This window comes from Salvelinus namaycush, chromosome 27 (assembly GCF_016432855.1).
Source record: "Salvelinus namaycush isolate Seneca chromosome 27, SaNama_1.0, whole genome shotgun sequence".
Taxonomy (NCBI): domain Eukaryota; kingdom Metazoa; phylum Chordata; class Actinopteri; order Salmoniformes; family Salmonidae; genus Salvelinus; species Salvelinus namaycush.
Genome location: NC_052333.1, coordinates 23828505 through 23853705, shown reverse-complemented (window position 1 = coordinate 23853705; position 25201 = coordinate 23828505). Strand labels below are relative to the sequence as shown.

At 44.4% G+C, this 25201-nt stretch overlaps 1 protein-coding gene across 1 annotated transcript; it reads right to left on the bottom strand.

Moving 5' to 3' along the window:
• Positions 1-203: 203 nt before the first annotated feature.
• Positions 204-6475, bottom strand: LOC120022135 (cbp/p300-interacting transactivator 3-like). The gene is made up of 2 exons (XM_038965985.1): positions 6285-6475; positions 204-4395 (listed from the first exon to the last, which is right to left on the bottom strand). Exon 2 carries the CDS (start codon positions 4378-4380, stop codon positions 3610-3612), a length of 771 nt encoding a protein of 256 aa, XP_038821913.1. The 5' UTR covers positions 4381-4395; positions 6285-6475; the 3' UTR covers positions 204-3609.
• Positions 6476-25201: the final 18726 nt, after the last annotated feature.

Genomic DNA, 25201 nt, shown 5'->3' with positions numbered 1-25201 from the left:
GAGCCCATACATGAACACTACTGAGATGTTTCACTGTACCAGAGCAGAAGTAATGTCAGACTCATTGTATCATTGTCAGAAGTAGTTGAGGTTTCAGTACAAAGTCATACATGAGGTATTCAAAAGATGCATGGGGTATTCAAAGGATATCATAGAGCGATGCAGAGACAGAAACATGTTCAAAAACACTCCATACTCTGGCCAGTTCTTTAAATAAATATTTTATTGTTGTTGAAAATAAATACATTTTCTTAAAATAGAATCAATAACATTAAAAAAACCTTTGGGGGTTGGGAGTTGGGGGGTTAACCCCAAATGAAGTGGTGCAATTTGGAACAAGGATTTTACAATACAATCTCACAAATGTATCCACCATTTTAAGACTTCACTTCCCACAATGCATTCCGTTCTGCTGTACATTCTCAGCGGAAGTGGGGGAAAGTGGTAACATCACATCTCTTTTCACAATGTTCACATGCAATCTACTAGGTCTTAAAGCTTCAGGCCTGTCCTGTACCCAAACCCTTGATATAATGAGACTGTTTGTTAGCCTGGGTAATCCAGACTGAATGCTGCACTTAATGGTTAGCCCAGCATTAAGTCTGGTTTTACCATGCAACCTATTTATATCAACACTCCCAATTGTCAAATGGATGATAAACTGTAATCTCTTGTCATTCAACACATCAACATCAGCCATCAGCCATTCAACAATTACATCTGACAATGTTTTTTGAAAAGTACCTTAATTATGTCAACTTTACCTATATTCTACAGTACAAAGACACCATACATTAGAAGTCTGAAATATTATTGATATAGCTGTAATCAAATGACTTTGAGAGGCTACACCCTCTCTAAGGCTTAAAAGACAAATACAAATATAATTTTCAGATTGTAATAGATTATTTTTTTATAAGGGGTTGTGAAACTGCCCTAAATAGCCTGGTCCCAAATCTAAATCCAAGTTATACATAAATAGACTGGTAACAGATAACCCGACCACAGGAAATGACCCGATATGGTTGGGTTTCGGCCTTTGCAATGATGAGTGTACTTTCTGTTGTCCATTGTATGTTTGTGCTCAGAGCTCTGCAAAATGGCAGGTCTCCAGGGGCAAGACAGGGCTAAGAGTAGCCTGGAATCCAAACTGAATATTTGCACTTTGTGCAAATAGTGAAGTGAACCTATAATGAAGTGAAGGGAAGTACAGTGAAATGAAGCTATAGTGAAATAGAGAGATATTCCCTTTAGATTCCAGGCTAGAAAAAGAGCTGAGACACCAGTGAGTGTAGCTCTGGTATTGGAACAGATTACCACAATGCATTACAGAGGGAAGCTTTCCCCTTCCCCCAATCCTCTCTTCAACCTCACTGCTCCTCCAACCTCTCTGTTCTGACATCTCCACAAATAGCTCAACAACAGAACAGGACAGGAAGTTCTCGTACTAGTCACTGGAGCAAAGCAGTAACCTTGCCAAAACCTCATTATGCACAGTGGGCAGGGGGAAAAAACACTGCACCACCACAGAAATAGAACATTTTCTAATTACCAAGGGTACCTCCAAAATGGCACCCTGTTCCCTATATAGTGCACACTACCTTTGAGTGCCAAGTTTTCTAATTACCAAGTTATTGGGGCTGGGATGCTGGATGACCTCAATTAAGACAAGTGTGTGTGAACGGGTGATTTAAATCTAATCAGGAGAGAACCAGTTGAGTAAGCTAATCTATGGAAACAGCAACCAACCTGTGTGTGCGGGCGTGTATGTGTGCGTGTCTGTGTGTGTGTTGCTCTGCACTGTTGGGTTTGGACCTTTGGTAATGAAATCAATGCCACAGGTAAAGAGAGGCAGCTTTAAACAATGATTAAACCAACCAAGTACTGCTGGAGTAGTGCCTAGCACTATGCTGTGTCCACAGAATGGACTAATGAACGCTGTCCACAGTTCAAGGCAGTTGAAGCAGCCTCCACTGTCCAGGTCTTCATACCCAGTCAGCACATTGGCCAAGGTTAGGTCAGAGGACCAAACTCAGTCACTACCCTCAAGAATTACCTGGCAGGCTTACACACTCAAGACGTTCACAGACTCCTACTAAAGTCAAATGTTCACTTGGTCACCCATTGATATCAAAATTTGGTGGAAGTTAGGATTCACCCCAGATAGAGCACTAGGTTTCTATACTTCTCACAATCCAACACTTTGTGTTTACGTCTTTTAACTGTCAGTGCTGTTCAAAGTCTAAAGTGAGTTCTATGACTCAGAATGACCTGCGACTGAGAGAGGTTCTGGTTTTCCCCCTGCCTTACCTTCTGTGCCACACTTACAGATACTGTAGGGAGAGTAAATAGCCCGCTGTTATGTTATGTGTGTAGTTCCTTAAATACTATTCAGTGTATTCCCTTGCCCCAAGGTCCACCAGAAGAAGTACAGTGTAAAGTAGCCATTGAGACTCTACTGAACAAGAGCATCTAGCTGTTTGAAGGTAGAAGCTGGCCCTCAGTGTTCAGAGGAATATTTGAAGACATGCAGGGTGTGTTTTCTGTTCTCTTGCTATAGAGATACTACTCTGTATGTGCCGCACTACTTCGCCAGTGATTTGATCCGATTTAATTCAGCAGTAGGAAATAGAGAAACTGCGGACATGTAAGATTCAAGGAAATGTAAGTTTTAATGATAATTATAATGTTGTTCTGATTATGTGATCAGATTATGTCAGGGAGAGGACCCAGATCGCCAGGGTAACACAGTTAATTCCTAACTAATCAGAGACTAATAAACCCCCACCACCCAAGAAAATCTAAACCCATTGGCCCATTCTCTCTCTCAGGCTCTTACTAAAGGAAATGTTAAGGTAACGAGGAAGGAATCCTCCAAACCTGTTTTGAAGAACCAGCCTTCAACATACACACAATAAAGTTAGGCATCTTTTTGAACAACTCTTTCCCCCCCAACAGCCTAATTCATAATCAGACGACCAACTTCTTTAACAACTCAATTTGTCAAATGTCCACTAGCTACTTGGTTGGGTAAATTCATAAATAAATACATTTCTAAAAGCCATAGATCAAATCTAGTAGTCTCAGGTGAAGCTAGTCTTTGTATTGTCTCAGCTTGTCTGTCTCGTCTTCCTGTCCTGCTGAATGAGTCTACATTCATCCCTCAGGCCTCAGCACACATATTGACACTAGGGCATGGGTGGCAGCCCAGAGGCAGAACAGTAGGCAGTACAGAATCGACAGAGGCCACTGCGCCAGAGAGAGCGCCACCCTGTGGCCGGGCTGACTGAGCTCAGCTCTCACAGACACTGATGCTGGCCAGCCTGATGCAGAGGAAGCTTTTGTTTCCTCTCCTCTCTTTCTGTCCTTACAATTAATCTTAAACCAACAGGTAGGCCTACTATTCACAGGTAGGTCAGTGTGTTCTGTAGATCTACTATACATGGTCACAGATAGATAGCCTAAACTCACACAGAGAGAACAGAAACAATAGTCAGTTTGTCTCCTCTTCTCTGTGCTGCTGTGGCTAGTCTAGTCTGTGGTTCAGTCTTTCTCTGGGCGCCAGCCTGTTTTTACAGCGTCTTTCTTCGTCTGACTGTTGTGTATCTCTCAGCAGCTCACGGTGCTCGGCTGCTGTTTCATATTAACAAAGTCAGGGATGAAGTCAAACTCGTTCTGACACAGGAACAGTTCTGGGAGCTCCTGAACCCGGTCCAGACCCAGCTCCAACACCAGCGCTGTCAGAACCTCCTCATCTATCAGGTCTATGTCCATATTCTGTCCCAGCACCATACCTGGCCCACCCTGACCCATGTGCTGCATGCTGGCCAGCTGGCCTGGCCCTACTCTGTACTGGGCCCCGTTGGCCAGGTGATGGCCCTGGACCGGCCCCAGTGGATGTCCGTGGTACTGGGTGTTGAGTTTCTGGAGGTGCATGGAGGCCATGAGCTGCTGGGAGGTGAGCCCACTGGGGTGGTACTGTTGCTGGGGGTGCTGGGGTTGAGACTGGGGGTGCTGCTGCTGCATGTGGTGGTGCTGCTGTTGTTGCTGATGTGGCTGTTGTTGTTGATGCTGTTGGTTATACATCATCTGGTTCATCTGGTGGTGGTGTCCTCCCATCTGTGCTCCGTTGACCTGGCCATTCACCTGACCGCTCATCCCAGCCGGCCCCACCATCCCCAGACCGGGCCGCTGCCTCATGGCGGCCTCCATGGAGGTCTGCGGCACCCGGCCGTAGTGCATGACCTGGCCGTTGGGAAGAGTGCGAAGGCCGGGTTGCGGCACGGCGTGCTGTGGAGGGCCACCCATTCCCCCCATCCTGTAGCCGTGGAGGGCCGTCGCAGGGCCGTGGGACATGGGCATCATCATGTGGTCTGCCATGGTTTCTCTGTCACCCTGCAGGAGGAAGGACAATGTTTATGTTAGTTATGATGATGACTCTGTATAAGAACATTTACAAGGAAACCTTTACTGTCACCCTGCGGAGGAGGAGGAGCAATGTTGTTGTTAGCGGTGCTTCAGTCCAGAGCCTTTTAGTTGAGAAAGAATCAGGCGTGCTAGTAGTCGAATAGATGAATAAGAGGATCGATTGGTGTTTTTCAAAGAGAGGTTTGGGAAGCCCTGATAAACATACAGCGGTTAAGAGCACTGGGGCAGTAACCGAAAGGTCGCTGGTTCGAATCCCCGAGCCAACAAGGTGAAAAAAATCTTCCGTTCTTCCCATGAACAAGGCAGTTAACCCCCAACAACAACTGCTTCCGGGGCACCGATGACCTCGATTAAGGCAACCCTGGATCTTTTTGATTCAGAGGGGTTGGGTTAAATGTGGAAGACACATTTCGGTTGAATGCATTCAGTTGTACAACTGTCTAGGTGTCTGCCTAGTTCATCAGATCAATCTGAGAGACACAGCTCCCTGAGAACATAAAATTCCCAGCATTAGCCCATACCATGACTTTTAACAGTGGGTGATTCCATAGAGATAGACAGTGTACTATTAGTGATTCAAACAGTGTTGAGTCAGTAATCTATTCAGATGACGTTTGGGGGCCATTTACACTTTCGATTGGTTAACCATCATTTCGACCACAGCAACATTACGCATAGCCTACTGCCTGTATCCGCTGCCAGTATGTAGCCTATTACACGATCGGAAATACCAGTCATACCTTTGTCGTTGAAAGGACGCAGAGGAGCGCATGTCGAATTTTAATCGGTAGATACATAGTAATAAATACGGTACTACATGCACGATGATAGCGAGAACATCCGCGCGAAAGGAAACCAACGTTTACAAACATTTCGTTAGGCACAAGCAGTGATAAATGGACAAGAAGGTCATTACGATTTGTGCTTATAGGAAAAATACAATGGAAATAAAAATGAAAGACAACACCCTACGATTTATTAATTAAGAACGGAATCTGTATTTGTGCCATCTCCGTAACACCAGAGTTAAAATGGAACAACAACGCATAATTTCCCCACCCACAATTACGCAAGGTAAAACAATGAATGACATTCTTAGTAACGTACATGTCTCTATCACCGCATGAACACAATATGATGGTTCATCCATTGGATACCATAGGAGTTCTGTCTTTTCACTGTCTGCTTGAAAACAAAGCATGTCGTGTTTCTTTCTTCTCTTTTCCCAAAAAATGAACTCCAGTGCCCCTGGCGCTCAGGTTTCCGTTCAAACCTCTTTGTGCTTTATCTATACAAATAAAAAAAACTATGATCCGATGCAACATTGTTTCTAAAACCACAATCATTTCGAGAGAATGGTCAGCAGCCGAACAAAATCCATACAATTGTGTTTGGGCTATGCAAGCGTGAACGTTTAGGCATCTTAACATTCATTCCGTCCATGTCACATTTAGCAAAAGGCTAAAAGGGGAGCAACAAAGAATGATCGAGGTCTTTTTTTGTAGGTGAATTATTACACACTATATCTACATTTTAACGCTTCATTTTACCCGTGTAGTCTAGGTATTTGCATAGGGGGCAGATTTCATTGAACAGTAAATACTTTTGATACCACATTACAACAAAAATAATAATCCGGTTTAAATAAACTCGGTCTGGCAATATATACAGTTCAATCGTTTAGTAATTTATCATACATTTATCATACAGTATCACTATGCACTATAGCCGGCATATGAACAATCGGTCATGTAAGAAACCGCAAATAAAACGAACAATGGTTATCCTACCTTCCCTCAGTAATAGGACAGTCTCTCTCTCTGCAATGAATGCCCCCCTCACAAGACAACACTTACCAGCTAAATGGCCCTGCTCTGAAGTTCTCTCGTTCTCTTTCTGCTATTGGATCTCCGTCTTTACTTCCAAAGGCGATGCGCCAAATACATGTATTTCATCGAATTAAAACGATCGGTGCTCTCTAGTGCACTGTGAGGCGAGCAAGAATCCGTCACCAGAGTTACTTTTCTGGGTCAGCTCCGGGATTATATACATGTATAAACCAACCAGCGGAGAAGGAAAGAGGGAGAGGTGGAGCTACTGTCGTCTCTGTATCCTTTGTTCCGATTGGCTCGGTTTGTGACCCCAGTACAGACTTAGCGCACGTTGGACAATTCATTAACTGCTACTGACATGTTCTTAAATGTTGGCGTTAGGTAGCCTACGACTCCTTTGTATAACACGCACTTGATGTGGCCTCATACATTTTGTAGCCTCCTAGGGGACAATTATTGTGGCTAGTAAAGGATATGGTGTCAACAGAGAGCAGAGAGTACGTTGTACAAACCTCCCAATAGGCTACTACATTGTTATGACACTGGTATGTATGTCAACAATAATCATTATCATATCCATAATACTTTCATCAACAAATAGCCTATATACTAGACATGTAATTCATGTTTTACAACATTCTCCATGTTACAAATTAGAGTCTGGTTTCATTGAGGCCTACAGTATGTTTTCGAAATACAATATGAATTACAAATGACTGATTAATTTCACTATTCATTTCAGATTACAGTCACAGAATCAATCAGAGCTGGCTATTAGAGACAGACAACGGTAGGCTCTGGTGCGTGCTATGCAAATGTGTTGTTGCAGAGAGACATAGCCTGGTGATACATATGCATGTGAACAGCAACCCCCCCAGAGAGAGAGAGCCTGCTGGCATGAAACTGGTGCTAATGACATGACACCTCATTCAGCTCAGCACACCATGGTTGAACAGAAACAAAAACCATAGAAGAAGATGGTTGAACAGAAACCATAGAAGTAGAGAGTGACTGTCTAATTTACAGGCACAATGGCTGGGTGCTCATTCTCTCCTCTCGGTCTCCTTCACCCCCCCCCTCTCTCTCTCTCTCTCTCTCTCTCTCTCTCTCTCTCTCTCTCTCTCTCTCTCTCTCTCTCTCTCTCTCTCTCTCTCTCTCTCTCTCTCTCTCTCTCTCTCTCTCTCCCTCTGTTCACAGAGCGATTGATGCTCGTACTCCCTTCATCATAACTTACTTCTCTTATATCACAGTGGAGAGTCCAGAGAGTCAAGACCTCTCTGCAGAGACCTGGCATCCACTGATGTTGAAACACACACACACACACACACACACACACACACACACACACACACACACACACACACACACACACACACACACACACACACACACACACACACACACACACACACAAACACACACACACCCTTTTGTGCTGAAGAATGTGTCCTATTCTTGGGCCCCAGAGTCGGCCAGACTCCCAGCCTCTCTGTCTATTCAGCAGCTAGGCCATTGTGCTATGTTCTGTTCCGGGGTTGAGGAGACGACACTGAGGAGGATGGTCTACTCTGATCTGTCTATTTGAGTGCACCATAACTAGCTCAGTAGATTTAAAGGGAGTGCCCTCTTCTAAACTGACATTGTCATTATTTACAATGCAAATGAATGCCCCACCCCATCCCCCGACTCAGTCAGACACCCTGCTGTCTATGGCCGGATCTGCAAGGTCTTGCACTGACATAGGGCCTGTTACACTATCAACCTACTAATATAGCTGCACTTGATATGTTGAATCAAATCAAAATGTATGTGTTACGTAGCATGTGAAAAATAACATTTGATTTGATTTGCAAAGATATGTCCAAATACGGCACCTTGGCTGGAGGCATGTTTTTTGAATGAAACCTTTTTTGTTTTTGATCGTGCATTGACCCCAGTGTTGTAATCGCTTGAGTTCAATGTGAGTTTTATAATAAGACCTACAAATTGGGGGCCTTTGGCCTGAGTTTAGTGTCTTTTCACAGGTGTTGAGGGGAGAAACATTTGCCCTCCAGTTCCCTGTTGATTGGCTGAATGGTGTCAAGTCAAGTGTGGATCAGCATGTACTGCTGGAACCTGCCTGGGCTGCATGGCATAATAACCTGGTAAATTTAGACTCTTATTCATTTGGCCTTGTCTTGTCTTCTGAGGATTCTAGTGGATCCAATCAGAGCTAAGAGACTCAAATATCAAGAAGCTCAAAATCTTACATTCAGACAATTCACGTTATTTTAGGTTTATAATATAGACTTGTGAAAATTGTGAAAACCTATCAGTCTGTCTCATATCTATTTCGAATACATCAGATTGTAACATATTTTCTATATACTTTTAAAATGAAGCATTCTCGCAATGCCTATAGGTGAATTGCATCTAAGAAGTGACCATTTAAGAAATGACCCATAAATGTGTTTCTTATCTGAGGTGGAGTTAATGATAGATTATCTACATGCAAAAACAAGGATGTATAGAATATGTTTATATTACTCTGCTAGAACAAAAAGAGGAATTACTTTTAAGTACAGATAAGGCACTGTACTCATTATCTCACCCCCCCCCCCACCCTCTCCCCTCCCTATCTCTCTTGCCTTCCCTCTCTCTTCTTCCTCTTGTCTCTCTCCCTCCCCACTATCTCTCTCACCTTCCCTCTCTGTCCCTTTCCTATCTCTATCCCCTTCCCTCTCTCTCCCTTCCCCTCTCCCTCTCCCTCCCCCTCTCTCTCTGTCTTTCCCTATATATTCTTCTCTCACCATATTCTCCAGGTTTCACATTACTCATTGCATTCTAGTCATCTCTATGCCACAGACAAATGCTCTTCCCTATCCCCCCCACCTCTGTCTATCCGGGCCCACACATTCCCCTGTTCACATAATCTCCTTTTGTATTCATATTCCAATGAGCTTTTCAATGGCATTATGTGTCGTCAAAACACGATTAATGCCGTTTTAGCCAAAGCAATTATTGCTTGCACACCCAAAGTACCACACGCAAGGCCAATCACAATATACTGCTCAGGCTACTGCTCCTACGCTACGGTAGCGTCCCAAGTGGTACCCTATTCTCTACATATTGCACTACTTTTGACCAGGGCCCATATGGAATAGGGTGCTATTTGGGAAGCAAAGCAGCCTTAGACTTGCCCTTATGCAAAGAGAGAGGCAGAAAGGAAAAATACTTGTTAAAAAAGGTCATTGAAATAAAATGTCCACTTGCATCAAATAAAATGTGTGTTTTTATCCATGTAGTGGCAGAATACATGGCATCTTAGTTTGATTTGATATATTAGGATGCAAGTATAGCACTATGTAGGGAATGAGGAGCCAATAGTCAGCCAGAGAGTATAGTCACAGCTAGTTATGGGAAGCTGTGACTAGCGGTGTGAATGCAAAAAGTCTGGGTGGTCATTTGATTAATTGTTCAGCAGTCTTATGGCTTGGCGGTAGAAGCTGTTAAGGAGTCTTTTGGACCTAGACTTGGCATTCCAGTACTGCTTGCCGTGCGGTAGCAGAGAGAACAGTCTATGACTTAGGTGACTGGAGTCTTTGGTAGCTCCGATTTGCCAAAAAAACAGCAGACTAGCAGACTTTAAGCTTTCGCAGAGCGCTATCCTATGATACACTCTCTCAATTCAATTACATGGGCTTTATTGGCATTGGAAACACATGTTTATATTGCTAAATCAAGTGAAATAGACAATAAACAAAAGGAAAATAAACAAAGGAAAAAACAATCAGAAATTAACAGTAAAATTAAAATGTAAAATGTAGACATTTCAAATGTTGTATTATACAGTGTTGTAGCAATGTGCAAGTGCTTGAAGTAGAAAAGGAAAATAAATAAACAGAAAAATATAGGTTGCATTTACAATGGTGTTTGTGCTTTACTCTTCTTGTGGCAACAGGTCACACATGTTGCTGCTGTGGTAAAACTCTGTGGTATTTCACCTAATAGATATGGGAGTTTATCAAAATTGAATTTGTTTGCAAATTCTTTGTGGGTCTGTGTAATCTGAGGGAAATATGTGTCTCTAATATGGTCCTCCATTTGGCAGGAGGTTAGGAGGTATAAGGGCACGAGGCGAGACCCAGATGCAGACACGGGAGGCAGATGGTTTGAGTCTTGATATTTATTAAACAATCCAAAAGTGGTAGGCAAGAGAATGGTCGTGGACAGGCAAAAGGTCAAAACCAGTTCAGAGTCCAAGGGGTACAGAGTGGCAGGCAGGCTCGAGGTCAGGGCAGGCAGAATGGTCAGGCAGGCGGGTACGGAGTCCAGAAAACAGGCAAGGGTCAAAAACCGGGAGGACTAGCAAGCGAGAATAGAAGCAGGAGTACGGGAAAAACGCTTGTTGACTTCAAAAACATACAAGACGAACTGGCACAGAGAGACAGGAAACACAGGGATATATACACCAGGGATAATAAGCGACACCTGGAGGGGGTGGAGACAATCACAAGACAGGTGAAACAGATCAGGGTGTGACAGGAGGAGCAGCTTGGTTTCCACCTCATTTTGTGGGCAGTAGGCCTGTCTTCTCTGGAGAGCCAGGTCTGCCTATGGCGGCCTCTCTCGATAGCAAGGCCATGCTCACTGAGTCTGTACTTCCTTAATTTTGGGTCAGTCACAGTGGTCAGGTATTCTGCCATTGTGTACTCTCTGTTAAAGAACAAATAACATTCCAGTTTGCTCTGTGTTTTGGTTGATTCTTTTTCACGTGTCAAGTAATTATCTTTAAATTCTTTCATGATTTGGTTGGGTCCCACTGTGTTGCTGTCCTGGGGCTCTGTGGGGTCTGTTTGTGTTTGTGAACAGAGCCCCAGGACCAGCTGGCTGAGGGGAATCTTCTCCAGGTTCATCTCTCTGTAGGAAGGTTTGGGAATCTCTTTCTTTTAGATGGTTGAAGAATTTATTTGCTCTTTTCTGGATTTTGCTAATTAGCTGGAATAGTCCTAATTCTGGTCTGCATGTATTATTTTGTGTTTTACATTGTAATCTGGGGATACATTTGCAGAATTCTGCATGCAGAGTCTCAGTTTGGTGTTTGTCCCATTTTGTGAATACTTGGTTTGTGAGTAGAACCAAGACCCCACAACCTCTCCCTGTCTCTCTGTCTCCCTCTCTCTCTGGCTCTCTCTGTTGTCTAAACTCTAGTGGTTGGACTTTAGCTGAGAGCATAGGGTCCAGTCCAGCACCATGCTATTGTTAGCATTCAAGGAATGTTGTTTTTCCAGACTCCACCCTTTTATTTGCTCGCTGTCTGGTCATGTTTGGGAGGTTGGTGGCTGGAGTGGCCCCAACCTCTCTCTGTCTCTTGGAGAGAGCTGCCTGAAAGTGTCCAGCCTTGTGAACTACAGTAACTGGGAAGACTCTGTTGTCACTCTGTATGCTTTTCAGCAGTACATAGTGTCAAGAAGGTACTAGTGACAGAGTCTCTCTCTCCCTCTCTCGCGCTCCCGCACTCTCCCTCTCTTGTGCTGTCCGACGCCCTCCCTCTCTCTCAAAATATTGTCAGACTGTGATATGTTATAGTAGCCTAATGACATCTCCTTGTCCAGAAAATCCTTGTACAGTTCCTCTACCATGCTAGTTGGCAACATCAAGTCAGCTGCTCATGGTCTTCCTCCATAACACCAACAGTAAGAGAGGAGTGGAAAGTTTTATTGTATAAAAATCCTTAATTGCAGGTTCCTTCTTAACAATGCAACAACAATAAGAAACAATAAAATATAAAAATACGAACATAAAGTGCATGGCAGTGGAATAGAATAATACATTTTAGCATAAGTATAATAAAGGAAAGCTCAATTTATAGTCCAATATTTACACGTGTATTGGAGTGTATTTGGGGAGGACCCGGGGCAGTATGCCAAATTTCTTTAGCAACCTTACATGCTGACCAGACCGCTCGAGCGAGCGTGCGTCCTCATGCGCCATTTTGTCCACCCACACCAGACACGATCAGGACACTAAGGTTGAAATATCAAAACGAACTCTGAACCAACTATATTAATTTGAGGACAGGTTGAAAAGCATTAAACATTTGTGGCAATTTAGCTAGCTAGTTTGCTGTTGCTAGCTAATTTGTCCTTGGTAAACCGAGTTTGTTTCTAGTAATCTCTCCTCCTTCATGCTTCTTCTTCTTCTTTGGACTTTATATGACATTTGGCAACCAACTTTAAGGTGCATTACCACTACCAACTGGACTGGAGTGTGGACCTCAGTTCATCGTTCAATCACCCACGTGGGTATATGCTCCTAAAAACCAATGAGGAGATGGGAGAGGTGGGACTTGCAGCTCGTCAAGTGTCACAAATAGAACCAAGTTCTATTTTAGGGCCTGGCTACACAGACGCTAGCAATGTGGATGCAATGATTGTATAACATGTATGTGTGGTCAGCATGTAGGAAGTAGAGATGCTGTTGTACCCTCTTGGGCCACAGTGTCTCCTGACCCCTCCTGTCTCAGCCTCCAGTATTTATGCTGCAGTAGTTTGTGTCGCGGGGCGAGGGTCAGTCTGTTATATCTGGAGTACTTCTCCTGTCTTATCCGGTGTCCTGTGTGAATTTAAGTATGCTCTCTCTAATATTCTCTCTTTCTCTCTTTCTTTCTCTCTCTCGGAGGACCTGAGCCCTAGGACCATGCCTCAGGACTACCTGGCATGATGACTCCTTGCTGTCCCCAGTCCATCTGGCCGTGCTGCTGCTCCAGTTTCAACTGTTCTGCCTGCGGCTATGGAACCCTGACCTGTTCACCGGACGTGCTACCTGTCCCAGACCTGCTGTTTTCAACTCTCTAGAGACAGCAGGAGCGGTAGAGATACTCTCAATGATCGGCTATGAAAAGCCAACTGACATTTACTCCTGAGGTACTGACTTGTTGCACCCTCGACAACTACTGCGATTATTATTATTTGACCATGCTGGTCATTTATGAACATTTTAACATCTTGGCCATGTTCTGTTATAATCTCCACCCGGCACAGCCAGAAGAGGACTGGCCACCCCTCATAGCCTGGTTCGTCTCTAGGTTTCTTCCTAGGTTTTGGCCTTTCTAGGGAGTTTTTCCTAGCCACCGTGCTTCTACACCTGCATTGCTTGCTGTTTGGGGTTTTAGGCTGGGTTTCTGTACAGCACTTTGAGATGTCAGCTGATGTAAGAAGGGCTATATAAATACATTTGATTTGATTTGGTTTGATTTTGACAAGAGGGTTGGTGTTGTTGGTCAATGACAAGTCCTCTGTGATGTGGATGCCGAGGAACTTAAAACCAGTGACTCTATACTGCAGTCCCGTTGATGTGGATCGGGGCATGTTCCCTCCTTTGCTTCCTGAAATCAACAATGAACTCCTTTGTTTTGCAATGCCAGTTCACTTACCTCATCCCTATAGGCTAACTCATCGTTGTTGGTTATCAGGACTACAAATTTGATGATGGAGTTGGTGTCATGCAAAACCACACAGTCGTGGATGAACAGGGAGTACAGCAGAGGACTGAGGACACACCCCTTGGGGGGCCCTGTGTTAAGAGTCAGTGCGGAGGACGTGTTGTTGCCAATCCTTACAGCCTGTGGTCTGCCCGTCAGGAAGTCCATGATCCAGTTGCAGAGGGTTGTGTCCAGACCCAGGGCTCTGGGCTTGGAGGGAACAATAGTGTTGAATGCTGAACTGTAGTCAATGAACAGCATTCTCACACAGAATATGTTCCTCCAGATGTGTTATGACCGTGTGAATAGCAATGAAAATGGCATCTTCCGTGGATCTGTTGGAGTGGTAGGTAAATTGGAGTGGCTCCAGTGTGCCTGGCATGCTGGCCTTGATGTGGGCCATGATCAGCCTCTCGAAGCACTTCATGATGTGCTTCGTGAGAGCGATGCGGCGATGCGGCGATAGTCATTTGGGCATGTCAACTTGTTTTTCTTGGGCATTGGGACGATGGTGGTCTCCTTAAAGCAGATGGGGACTACAGCCTGGGACAGGGACAGGTTAAATATGTTTGAGAAGACGTCTGCCAGCTAGTCAGCACACACTCTGAGGTCACGGCCAGGGATGCTATCTGGGCTGGAGGCTTTGTGAGTATTCCCTCTTTTGGGAGTTTTCCTGTCAGCCTCTGAGCACAAAAGCACCTAGTCATCTCGAACGGCGAAAGTCTTCCTGGATGGCTCAGTATTGTCTGCCTCAAAGTGAGCATAGAATGTGTTAAGCACGTCTGGGAGGGAGAATTCAGTGGGCACCACACAGCTTGATTTGCCTTTGTAGTTTGTGATAGTCTGTAGTACTTGCCACATGTGATGTGAGTCTGAGTTGTTGAACATCATTTCAAGTTTGAGTCTGTATTGTCTTTTTGTGTTTCTTTTGCGGAGCTCGTACCAGGGGTGGCAGTGGCACATGTATGGAGTATAGCCCTGTTCATGCCATGTAAGATAGAGTGAAAGCACATGGAGGGGGAGGGAGGGAGAGAGAGGAGGAGAGGAGCAGGCAGGGTGAGAACAGCACAGCACCTCTGCAACAAGAGTCAACAGAATTGCTTAGTCTCATGTGATTTCCTATCAGTGTCAAGCTACATACATACAGTAGCTTGAGTGTCCAAGAACATGTGATAGACATATAAAGACAGAGAAATGCACCAGTGGAGGCTCCTCAGAGGAGGACAGGGAGGACCATCCTCCTCAGTGAATTTCATAAAAATAAAAATAGTGAAACATTTAAAAAGTTATAATTTTTAGATAAGACTATACATTTTACATTCTCCCAACCAATTGTGCAATTCTGTTCTTTTTTTTTGCGTTTTGTGTAACTTATTTTTTTGTGTATATAATGTTGCTGCTACCGTCTCCTATGATCGAAAATAACTTTTGGACATCAGAAAAGCAATTACTCACCCCGGACTGAAAGAAACTTTTTCCTTTAACGAGTCTGACGAGAAGGATATACTGCTTTCACTGGAACAGGACCAGATCCACGCCTTTTGCGTGAAGAAAAGACGCCGGAAAAGAGAATGCAGATCAGGGATCCTTCTGAGAATCTGGAGGCGAGCGAGCAAACTCCCAATGCCTTCCATTCTCCTTGCTAACGTGCAATCGTTGGAAAATAAAATTGATGACCTACTATTAAGATTATCCTACCAACGGGACATTAAAAACTGTAACGTGGCTGAACGAAGAAACTGACAATATAGAGCTGGCGGGATTTTCCATGCACCGGCAGAACAGAAACGCTACCTCTGGTAAGACGAGGGGTGGGGGTGTGTGTCTTTTTGTCAATAACAGCTGGTGCGCGATGTCTAATATTAAAAAAGTCTTGAGGTATTGCTTGACTGAGGTAGAGTACCTTATGATAAGCTGTCGACCACACTATCTACCAAGAGAGTTCTCATCTGTATTATTCGTAGCCGTCTATTTACCACCACAAAGCGAAGCTGGCACTTAGACCGCTCAAAACCAACTCTATAAGGCCATAAGCAAAGAAGAAAATTGTCACCCAGAGGCGGCGCTCCTAGTGGCTGGGGACTTTATTAATGCAGACAAACTTAACCTGTTGAGGACAGAGGGCGCTGTTTTCACTTTGGGGGAAAATCGTGCCCAATTTAAACGGCCTCGTACTCAATTCTTGCTCGTACAATATGCATATTATTATTACTATTGGATAGAAAACACTCTCTAGTTTCTAAAACCGTTTGAATTATATCTGTGAGTAAAACAGAACTCATTTTGCAGCAAACTTCCTGACAGGAAGTGGAAAATCTGAAATCGATGCTCTGTTCTAGGGCCTGCCTATAAATGGGCTTCATATATATCAGTATACATGCACTTCATACGTCTTCCAATAGATGTCGACAGGCAGTGAGAGAAGAAATGGAGTGTATAACTTGATCTGGGGTCGAATAAAAGCTCTCGGCATGACGTGTCACCAGTTTCCTGTTTTCTGGAGAGCGCGTGAAGGGACCTGGTTTTGCCTTCTGAAAAGCTGTCGTTATAGACGACTAATATCTCCGGCTTTGATTTTATTTGATACATGTGACAATATCATCGTAAAGTATGTTTTTTCAATATAGTTTTATTAGATTATTGAAATTTATTCGGGACGTTAGGCGTGTTGCGTTGTGTGCCTTTGTTCAGGAAGGAGAGCTTCGCGCTACTTTGCTAGCTTTCCGTGCTAATTGACTGGAGAAGAGGACATTCTAAATCCAAACAACGATTGTTCTGGACAAAGGACCCCTTGTACAACATTCTGATGGAAGATCGTCAAAAGTAGGACCCATTTTATGATGCTATTTCATATATCTGTCGAACATGTGAAATAGTCGTTTGCGCCCAGATTTTGGGTACTCTCTCGCTATAACTAAACTGGATGTCGTAATGAAGTTATTTTTAGAATTCTAACACGGCGATTGCATTAAGAACTAGTGTATCTATCATTTCCTATACAACATGTATTTTCTAGTAACGTTTATGAATAGTTATTTGGTCAGAATAGTTGAGTGTCATAAAAATATCCGCACATTCTGGGAAAAAGATGCTACGTTAGCACAATGTATAACCACTGATTTCAGCTCTAAATATGCACATTTTCGAACAAAACATAAGTGTATGTATAACCTGATGTTATAGGACTGTCATCTGATGAAGGTTTATGAAGGTTAGTGAAAATTAATATCTTTTGCTGGTTTATTCGCTATCGCTAACGTGCCTATTGCTATCGCTAACGTGCCTTGATGAATGAATGCGGTAGTGTGGTAGGCTATTGTAGTAAGCTAATATAATGCTATATTGTGTTTTTGATGTAAAACACTTAAAAAATCGGAAATATTGTATGGATTCACAAGATGTTTGTCTTTAATTTGCTGTACACCATCGATTTTTCAGAAATGTTTTATGATGAGTATTTAGGTATTTGAAGTTGGTGTCTGTAATTACTCTGGCTGCTTCGGTCCTATTTGTGACGGTAGCTGTGATGGTAGCTGCAATGTAAAACTGATTTATACCTCAAATAATCACATTTTTCGAACAAAACATAGATTTATTGTATAACATGTTATAAGACTGTCATCTGATGAAGTTGTTTCTTGGTTAGTTTGGTTGGTTCTTGGTTAGTTAGGTTGGCTTTGTGCATGCTACCTGTGCTGTGAAAAATGTCTGTCCTTTTTTGTATTTGGTGGTGAGCTAACATAAATATATGTGGTGTTTTCGCTGTAAAACATTTTAAAAATCGGACATGTTGACTGGATTCACAAGATGTGTATCTTTCATTTGCTGTATTGGACTTGTTAATGTGTGAAAGTTAAATATTTCTAAAAAATATCTTTTGAATTTCGCGCTCTGCCTTTTCAGTGGAATGTGGGAGGAGTTCCGCTAGCGGAACCCCGGTGCCAGACAGGTTAAATCAGTTTTACCAAATATTTACCAGCATGTCACATGTGCAACTAGGGGGAAAAAAATCCTAGACCACCTTTACTCCACACACAGAGATGCGTACAAAGCTCTCCCCCGCCCTCCATTTGGCAAATCTGACCATAATTATATCCTCCTGATTCCTGCTTACAAGAAAAAACTAAAGCAGGAAGTACCAGTGACTCCCTCAATACAGAAGTGGTCAGATAACGCGGATGCTACACTACAGGACTGTTTTGCTAGCACAGACTGGAATATGTTCCGGGATTCATCCATGGCATTGAGGAATACACCACCTCAGTCATCGGCTTTATCAATAAGTGCATCGATGATGTTGTCCCCACAGTGACTGTACGTATATATCCCAACCAGAAGCCATGGATTACAGGCAACATCCGCATCGAGCTAAAGGCTAGAGCTGCCACTTTCAAGGAGCAGGTGACTAATCCGGACGCTGATAAGAAATCCTGCTATGCCCTCAAACGAGCCATCAAACGAGCAAAGCGTCAATACAAGATTACGATTGAATCCTACTACACCGGCTCTGACGCTCGTTGGATGTGGCTTGAAAACTATTACGGACTACAAAGGGAAACCCAGACGTGAGTTGCCCAGTGACGCGAGCCTACCAGACGAGCTAAATGCCTTTTATGCTCGCTTCGAGGCAAGCAACACTGAAGCATGCACGAGAGCACCAGCTGTTCTGGATGACTGTGTTTTTCAGCTCTCGGTAGCCGATGTGAACAAAACCTTTAAACAGGTCAATATTCACAAAGCCTCTGGGCCAGACGGATTACCAGGACGTGTACTCAAAGCATGCGCGGACCAACTGTCAAGTGTCTTCACTGACATTTTCAACCTCTCCCTGACTGAGTCTGTAATACCTACATGTTTCAAGCAGACCACCATAGTCCCTGTGCCCAAGGAAGTGAAGGTAACCTGCCTAAATGATTACCACCCCGTGGCACTCACATCGGTAGCCATGAAGTGCTTTGAAAGGCTGGTCATGGCTCACATCAACAGCATCCTCCCGGAAACCCTAGACCCACTCCAATTTGCATACCGCCCCAACAGATCCACAGATGACGCAATCTCAAATCGCACTCAACACTGTCCTTTCTCACCTGGACTAAAGGAACACCTATGTGAGAATGCTGTTCATTGACTACAGCTCAGCGTTCAACATCATAGTGCCCACGAAGCTCATCACTAAGCTAAGGACTCTGGGACTAAACACCTCCCTCTGCAACTGGATCCTGGACTTCCTGACGGGCCGCCCCCAGATGGTAAGAGTAGGCAACAACACGTCTGCCACGCTGATCCTTAACACTGGGGCCCCACAGGGGTGTGTACTTAGTTCCCTCCTGCACTCCCTGTTCACCCATGACTGCGTGGCCAATCACGACTCCAACACCATCATTACCACAACAGTGGTAGGCCTGATCACCGACAACAATGAGATGGCCTATAGGGAGGAGGTCAGAGAACTGGCAGTGTGGTGCCAGGACAACAACCTCTCCCTCAATTTGAGCAAGACAAAGGAGCAGATTGTGGACTACAGGAAAGGGCAGGCCGAACAGGCCTCCATTAACATCGACGAGGCTGTAGTGGAGCGGGTAGAGAGTTTCAAGTACCTTGGTGTCCACATCACTAACGAACTATCATGGTCCAAACATACCAAGACAGTCGTAAAGAGGGCCCGACAAAACCTTTTCCCCCTCAGGAGACATGGGTCCCCAGATCCTCAAAAGGTTCTACAGCTGCACCATCGAGAGCATCCTGACCGGTTGCATCACCGCCTGGTATGGCAACTGCTCGGCATCTGACCGTAAGGCGCTACAGAGGACTGTTTTCTCTGCTACCGCACGACAAGCGGTACCGGAGCGCCAAGTCTCGGACCAAAAGGCTCCTCAACATCTTCTACCCCCAAGCCATTAGACTGCTGAACAATTCATAAAAATCGCCACCGGACAATATACATTGATCCCCCCCCCCCCTACATGTACAGATTACCTCAACTAGCCTGTACCCCTGCACACTGACTCGGTACTGGGGCCCCTTGTATATAGCCTCGTTATTCATATTCTTATAGTGTTACTTTTTATTATTACTTTTTATTTTAGCCTACTTGGTAAATATTTTCTTCTTCTTGAACTGCACTGTTGGTTAAGGGCTTGTAAGTAAGCATTCCACGGTAAAGTACAATTGTTGTATTCGGCGCATATGGCAAATAAAGTTCGATTTGATTTTGATTTGATTTGAATCTAGTACTGAAAGCATAAGCTACAGCTAGATAGCACTGCAGTGTATAAAATGTGGTGAGTAGTTGATTCAAAGAGAGAGAAAGACAATAGTTGAACAGTTTGGGGTTTTAGGCTGGGTTTCTGTATAGCACTTTATGACATCAGCTGATGTAAAAAGTGCTTTATAAATACATTTGATTGATTGATTGATTGATTGATTGATTGATTGATTTGAACAAATTAATGTATTAATTTATTATTTTTACTTTCACTTTCATTTACTTAGCTAGTGTCAAATGCAGCTAGTTGGTTTAACCTACGCAAACACCCGGATCAAACAGAGAGGAACGCTACTGTATGTTAGCTAGCTGACTATGGCTATCCAACACGGGAACTCTTCCAAGTCAATGTAATCTTTTGGTTTTTATAAATGTATTGCCACTGTGGCATGCAGGTGTAACTGCTAAACTGATTGCTGCTGATTCCACTGTACTGCATGATTTTAGCGGGTTTACAAACGCTTTAGTTCTAGTAGCCAGGGGGGAAACTTTCACTGGGGGGACATGTCCACCCCACATTCTGAAATTGCATTTTTGTTACCCCCAGTTTTATAATTGGAATGTGATACAAAACATGGCAATGGTGTGCCTTAGGACCATGCGGACGCCTCCGAGAGGTTGGGTAGGCTGTTTGGAGTGTTTATCCTACTGAATAAAAAGAAAAGAGTATATATTTTTTAAATGTCTCCCTTACTTCTAAAACCAAAGTTGCTCCCCTGCTAGTAGCTATGTTGACTATGATGTGACAACGATGTAGGCTTTGTGTAGCAATTAGCAGTCAAGATAGGTTTGGCTTGGAAACTTGTTTTTTTGCCTGTTCATAGACAGCTGATGTGTTGTGGCCTGAAGTACCCAAGTAAAGGGAAAAGGTGAGAGGAGGAGAGTGCATAGATAGATACGAGAAGGAATTGTTTGTGCATGAAAGTGAATTGTGTGTGTGTGATCAGGGGTGTATTCATTGTGCCGATTCTGTTGACAAACGTTTCTTAAACGGAAGCAAATGGAACGAAAAGGGGAAAAACATACCTGAATTTGTCCAATAGAAACTCTTGTTTTCAACTGTTTGACTAATGATTACACCCTAGATCAGGGTTTCCCAAACTCGGTCCTGGGGCACCTTGTGGGTGTACGTTTTTGTTTTTGCCCTAGCATAACACATCTGATTCAAATAATCAAAGCTTGATGGTGAGTTGATTATTTGAATCAGCTGTGAAGAGTTAGGGCAAATCCAAAACGTGCACCCAGTGGAGGCCCCAGGGCTGACTTTGTGAAACGCTGCCCTAGATCAGCTAGATGCAGGCAAGAGTGTGCAAGGCGGTATTGCATGTGTCACTGTCTGTCACCTTGATTACTCAAAATTCCCTCGACCTGTGAACCTACGTTGTAAACATTCATTCATAGGCTAGGTTGTAGCAACCTCATGATGGGTACAGGGAAAATGTTTGTATCGTGTAGTAGCCTAAACATATCAATGTTACATTTAACTGGGTGAATGGAATATGAATGACAGTCATCCAATATGCTGTAATAGAAATAAGACCATGTTTAAAAAATCCTCCTCCCTCATCTTAAACAGCACCAATCGCCACTGAAGTGCCCCATATAGAAGAATCATTGAGCTCTCATATATCTGTGTGTGTGCTCATGAGGGCTGAAGGAAGGAAGCAGGCAGCATTGAGCCGTTCTAGAATAGAAGACTGCCTGCCTGCTGGGGCACACCTGCTGTGAGCTGGTCTCCTTCTCGTCCTCCTATTTTCTCTTCTCCTCTCTTTTTTCCTTCTCTACCCTCCCTTCTCCCCCTCCCTTCTCCCCTCCCTCCTTTTCTCCCTTCCCTCCTTCCCTTACCCCCCTTCTCCCTCTCCCTCTTTCTCTCCCCTCCCACTTCTCTAACCCTGCCGTGTTTCCTTGAGCTGCAGTGAAAGAGCCGTTGGGCCATGTCTTTATTTGTGTTCCCCCTGCTTCCTCTTTACTGCTGTGGAAAGAGAGAGCAAGAGAGAGAGCACACCCTGCCCCTCCCCCACCCCTCCAACCCCAGAGCCTGCATAGTGCTACATGCCAAGCAACCTGAGATGCTCCCTCTTTCTATCTCTATTTCCTAGATTCCTTGTTTTTCTAGTTGGGGGCTCTCATACCATTGTATGGTGGCTCAGGAGGACCAGGTGGTCTCTGTTTTTTATATTTTGTGGTTTATTATTTGTTGTATCTTTAATAATGAAGAAATATTTTCTAATAGAGTGAAGGGGTATATTTTAGTAGCCAGACAGACTCTCTCAAAGACCAGAACATTTCAAATTCACCAGGAAATAGAAATCTCATAAATTTCCTTTTATAAGATATGAAATTCAATCATTATCAAGATGTATGCAAGGAATGAAGGACTTATAATTCCTGTTGTGATAATAACAACAACAACAAAAATATATTGTACATTTTTTCAAAGGTCTCTGAAGTGGTTCTCCTTGGTCCATGAGACCCCAAATGAAGTGTAGGCTACTCCTGTCCTCGGTATGGTTTTAAAGACCCACTGCACATTGTGTGGGTTGCACAAGTTATAGGCCTATACTATAACTCTGCAATTAGGCTATTGTTGAAGGCAAGTAGGCCATACTTTTCTGAACTGTATGGGGTCCCTTTTCTTAGTACACCCACTACACAATCAAAAATATCGCGGTTATCAGAATATCGCTAAAATGATACCACAGCATGCCTAGGAAAATATCCCTTATGACTATGTTCTCTACAGTTTTTTTGTTTGTTCCACAATTAACATGAGAGTAAGCTAAGTCCACTAGGACCTTGTGTTATTGCCGTTAGACATGAGTTCAAATAGCATTTGTTTTCTTTTAAATACTTTAGCTCTACTTGATTGAGTTTGTCTGGTGCAATGTAACCAATCGAACAGTCCCAAAAGTCCAAAACCCGCCATCTGGAACTCCAGTCAGGCTCAAGCAAACATTCATATTTGTAGGATTTCAAATACTATTTGAACCCAGGTCTGATTGCTGCTGCTGTTGTTGTGGTGGAGCTTGATGGTGAAGAACACAGCTATTAATACTGCAGCTTCCTCTGGGGCCCAGGATCGCACGCACGCACGCACACACACACACACACACACACACACACACACACACACACACACACACACACACACACACACACACACACACACACACACACACACACACACACACACACACACACACACACACACACACACACACACACACACACACACACACACACACACACACACCAGGCCCAATCAGACAGGAAGTGTACAGTGTTGTTTTTAAAGGTTCCCTCAGGCTGCAGAGGATGACATTGTACTTTGGGCTCTTTTAAAAACAAACATGAACCTGGGTCAGGGTATTTCTGCACTGTAACTACGATTATCTATGCAAAAGTTGAAGTGAGTTTGATGTAGGCTACTGTATGTCAAACCAGTCACTTTCACTGGGATTTGAACTGAATTAAATTAAATACAGACATCTGACGTTACTTTCCGCTGGTGACCCTTGTAGATATTTCTAGACAACTAACATTCACATGGTGAGAATAACTTCCAAATAGGAATCAATTTCAACATGCATTGTAAAGAAGACATTAATTATTTAACTTTCAGTAACTTTTCAAGAAACCACAAGTGTTTTTTTTCTACATAAAGCTAGTCTACACATGCTGTATATCATTAGCTACATGCAGTTGTAACGGCTTTCGTTGGTGAAGGAGAGGAGGACCAAAATGCAGCATGGTACGTATCCATAATATACTTTAATCGAGAATGAATACAAAAGAACAAGAGAATAAATAAAAACCGAAACAGTACCGTATGGTGCAAACACTAACACAGGAAACAATCACCCACAAAACACAATAGAAAACAGGCTACCTAAATATGGCTCCCAATCAGAGACAACGACTGACACCTGCCTCTGATTGAGAACCATACTAGGCCAAACACATAGAAATATAACAGAACAAAACATAGAAAAACAACATAGAATGCCCACCCCAACTCATGCCCTGACCAACTAAAATAAAGACATAAAAAAGGAACTAAGGTCAGAACGTGACAGCACCCCCCCCCCAAAGGTGCGGACTCCGGCCGCAAAAACCTGAACCTATAGGGGAGGGTCTGGGTGGGCATTTCACCGCGGTGGCGGCTCTGGTGCGGGACATGGACCCCACTCCACCATAGTCTTGGCCCACTTATGTGGCGCCTTTGGAGCGGCGACCCTCGCCGCCGACCTCGGACTGGGGACCCTTTCAGCGGGCCCCGAATAGACGGGAGACTCCGGCAGCGCCGTAGTGAAAGGCGGCTCCGGCAGCGCCGGAGTGACGGGCAGCTCCTGACTGACGGGCGGCTCAGGCAGCTCCTGACTGACGGGCGGCTCAGGCTGCTCCGGACAGGAGGGAGACTCTGGCTGCTCCGGACAGGAGAGAGACTCTGGCTGCCCCGGACAGGAGGGAGACTCTGGCTGCTCCGGACAGGAGGGAGACTCTGGCTGCTCCGGACAGGAGGGAGACTCTGGCGCTCCGGACTAGAGGGCGTTGCTGGAGGCTCCGGACTGACGTCCTTCGTTGGAGGCCTCATGCCATGGATCCTCACCGGAGGCTTCGTGCCATGGATCCTCACTGGAGGCTTTGTGCCATGGATCATCACTGGAGGCTTCGTGCCATGGTTCATCACTGGAGGCTTCGTGCCATGGATCATCACTGGAGGCTTCGTGCCATGGATCATCATTGGAGGCTTCGTGCCATGGATCATCACTGGAGGCTTCGTGCCATGGTTCATCACTGGAGGCTTCGTGCCATGGTTCATCACTGGAGGCTTCGTGCCATGGATCATCACTGGAGGCTTCGTGCCATGGTTCATCACTGGAGGCTTCGTGCCATGGATCATCACTGGAGGCTTCGTGCCATGGATCATCACTGGAGGCTTCGTGCCATGGTTCATCACTGGAGGCTTCGTGCCATGGATCATCACTGGAGGCTTCGTGCCATGGATCTTCACTGGAGGCTTCGTGCCATGGATCATCACTGGAAGCTTCGTGCCATGGATCATCACTGGAGGCTTCGTGCCATGGATCATCACTGGAGGCTTCGTGCCATGGATTATCACTGGAGGCTTCGTGCCATGGATCATCACTGGAGGCTTCGTGCCATGGATCATCACTGGAGGCTTCGTGCCATGGATCATCACTGGAAGCTTCG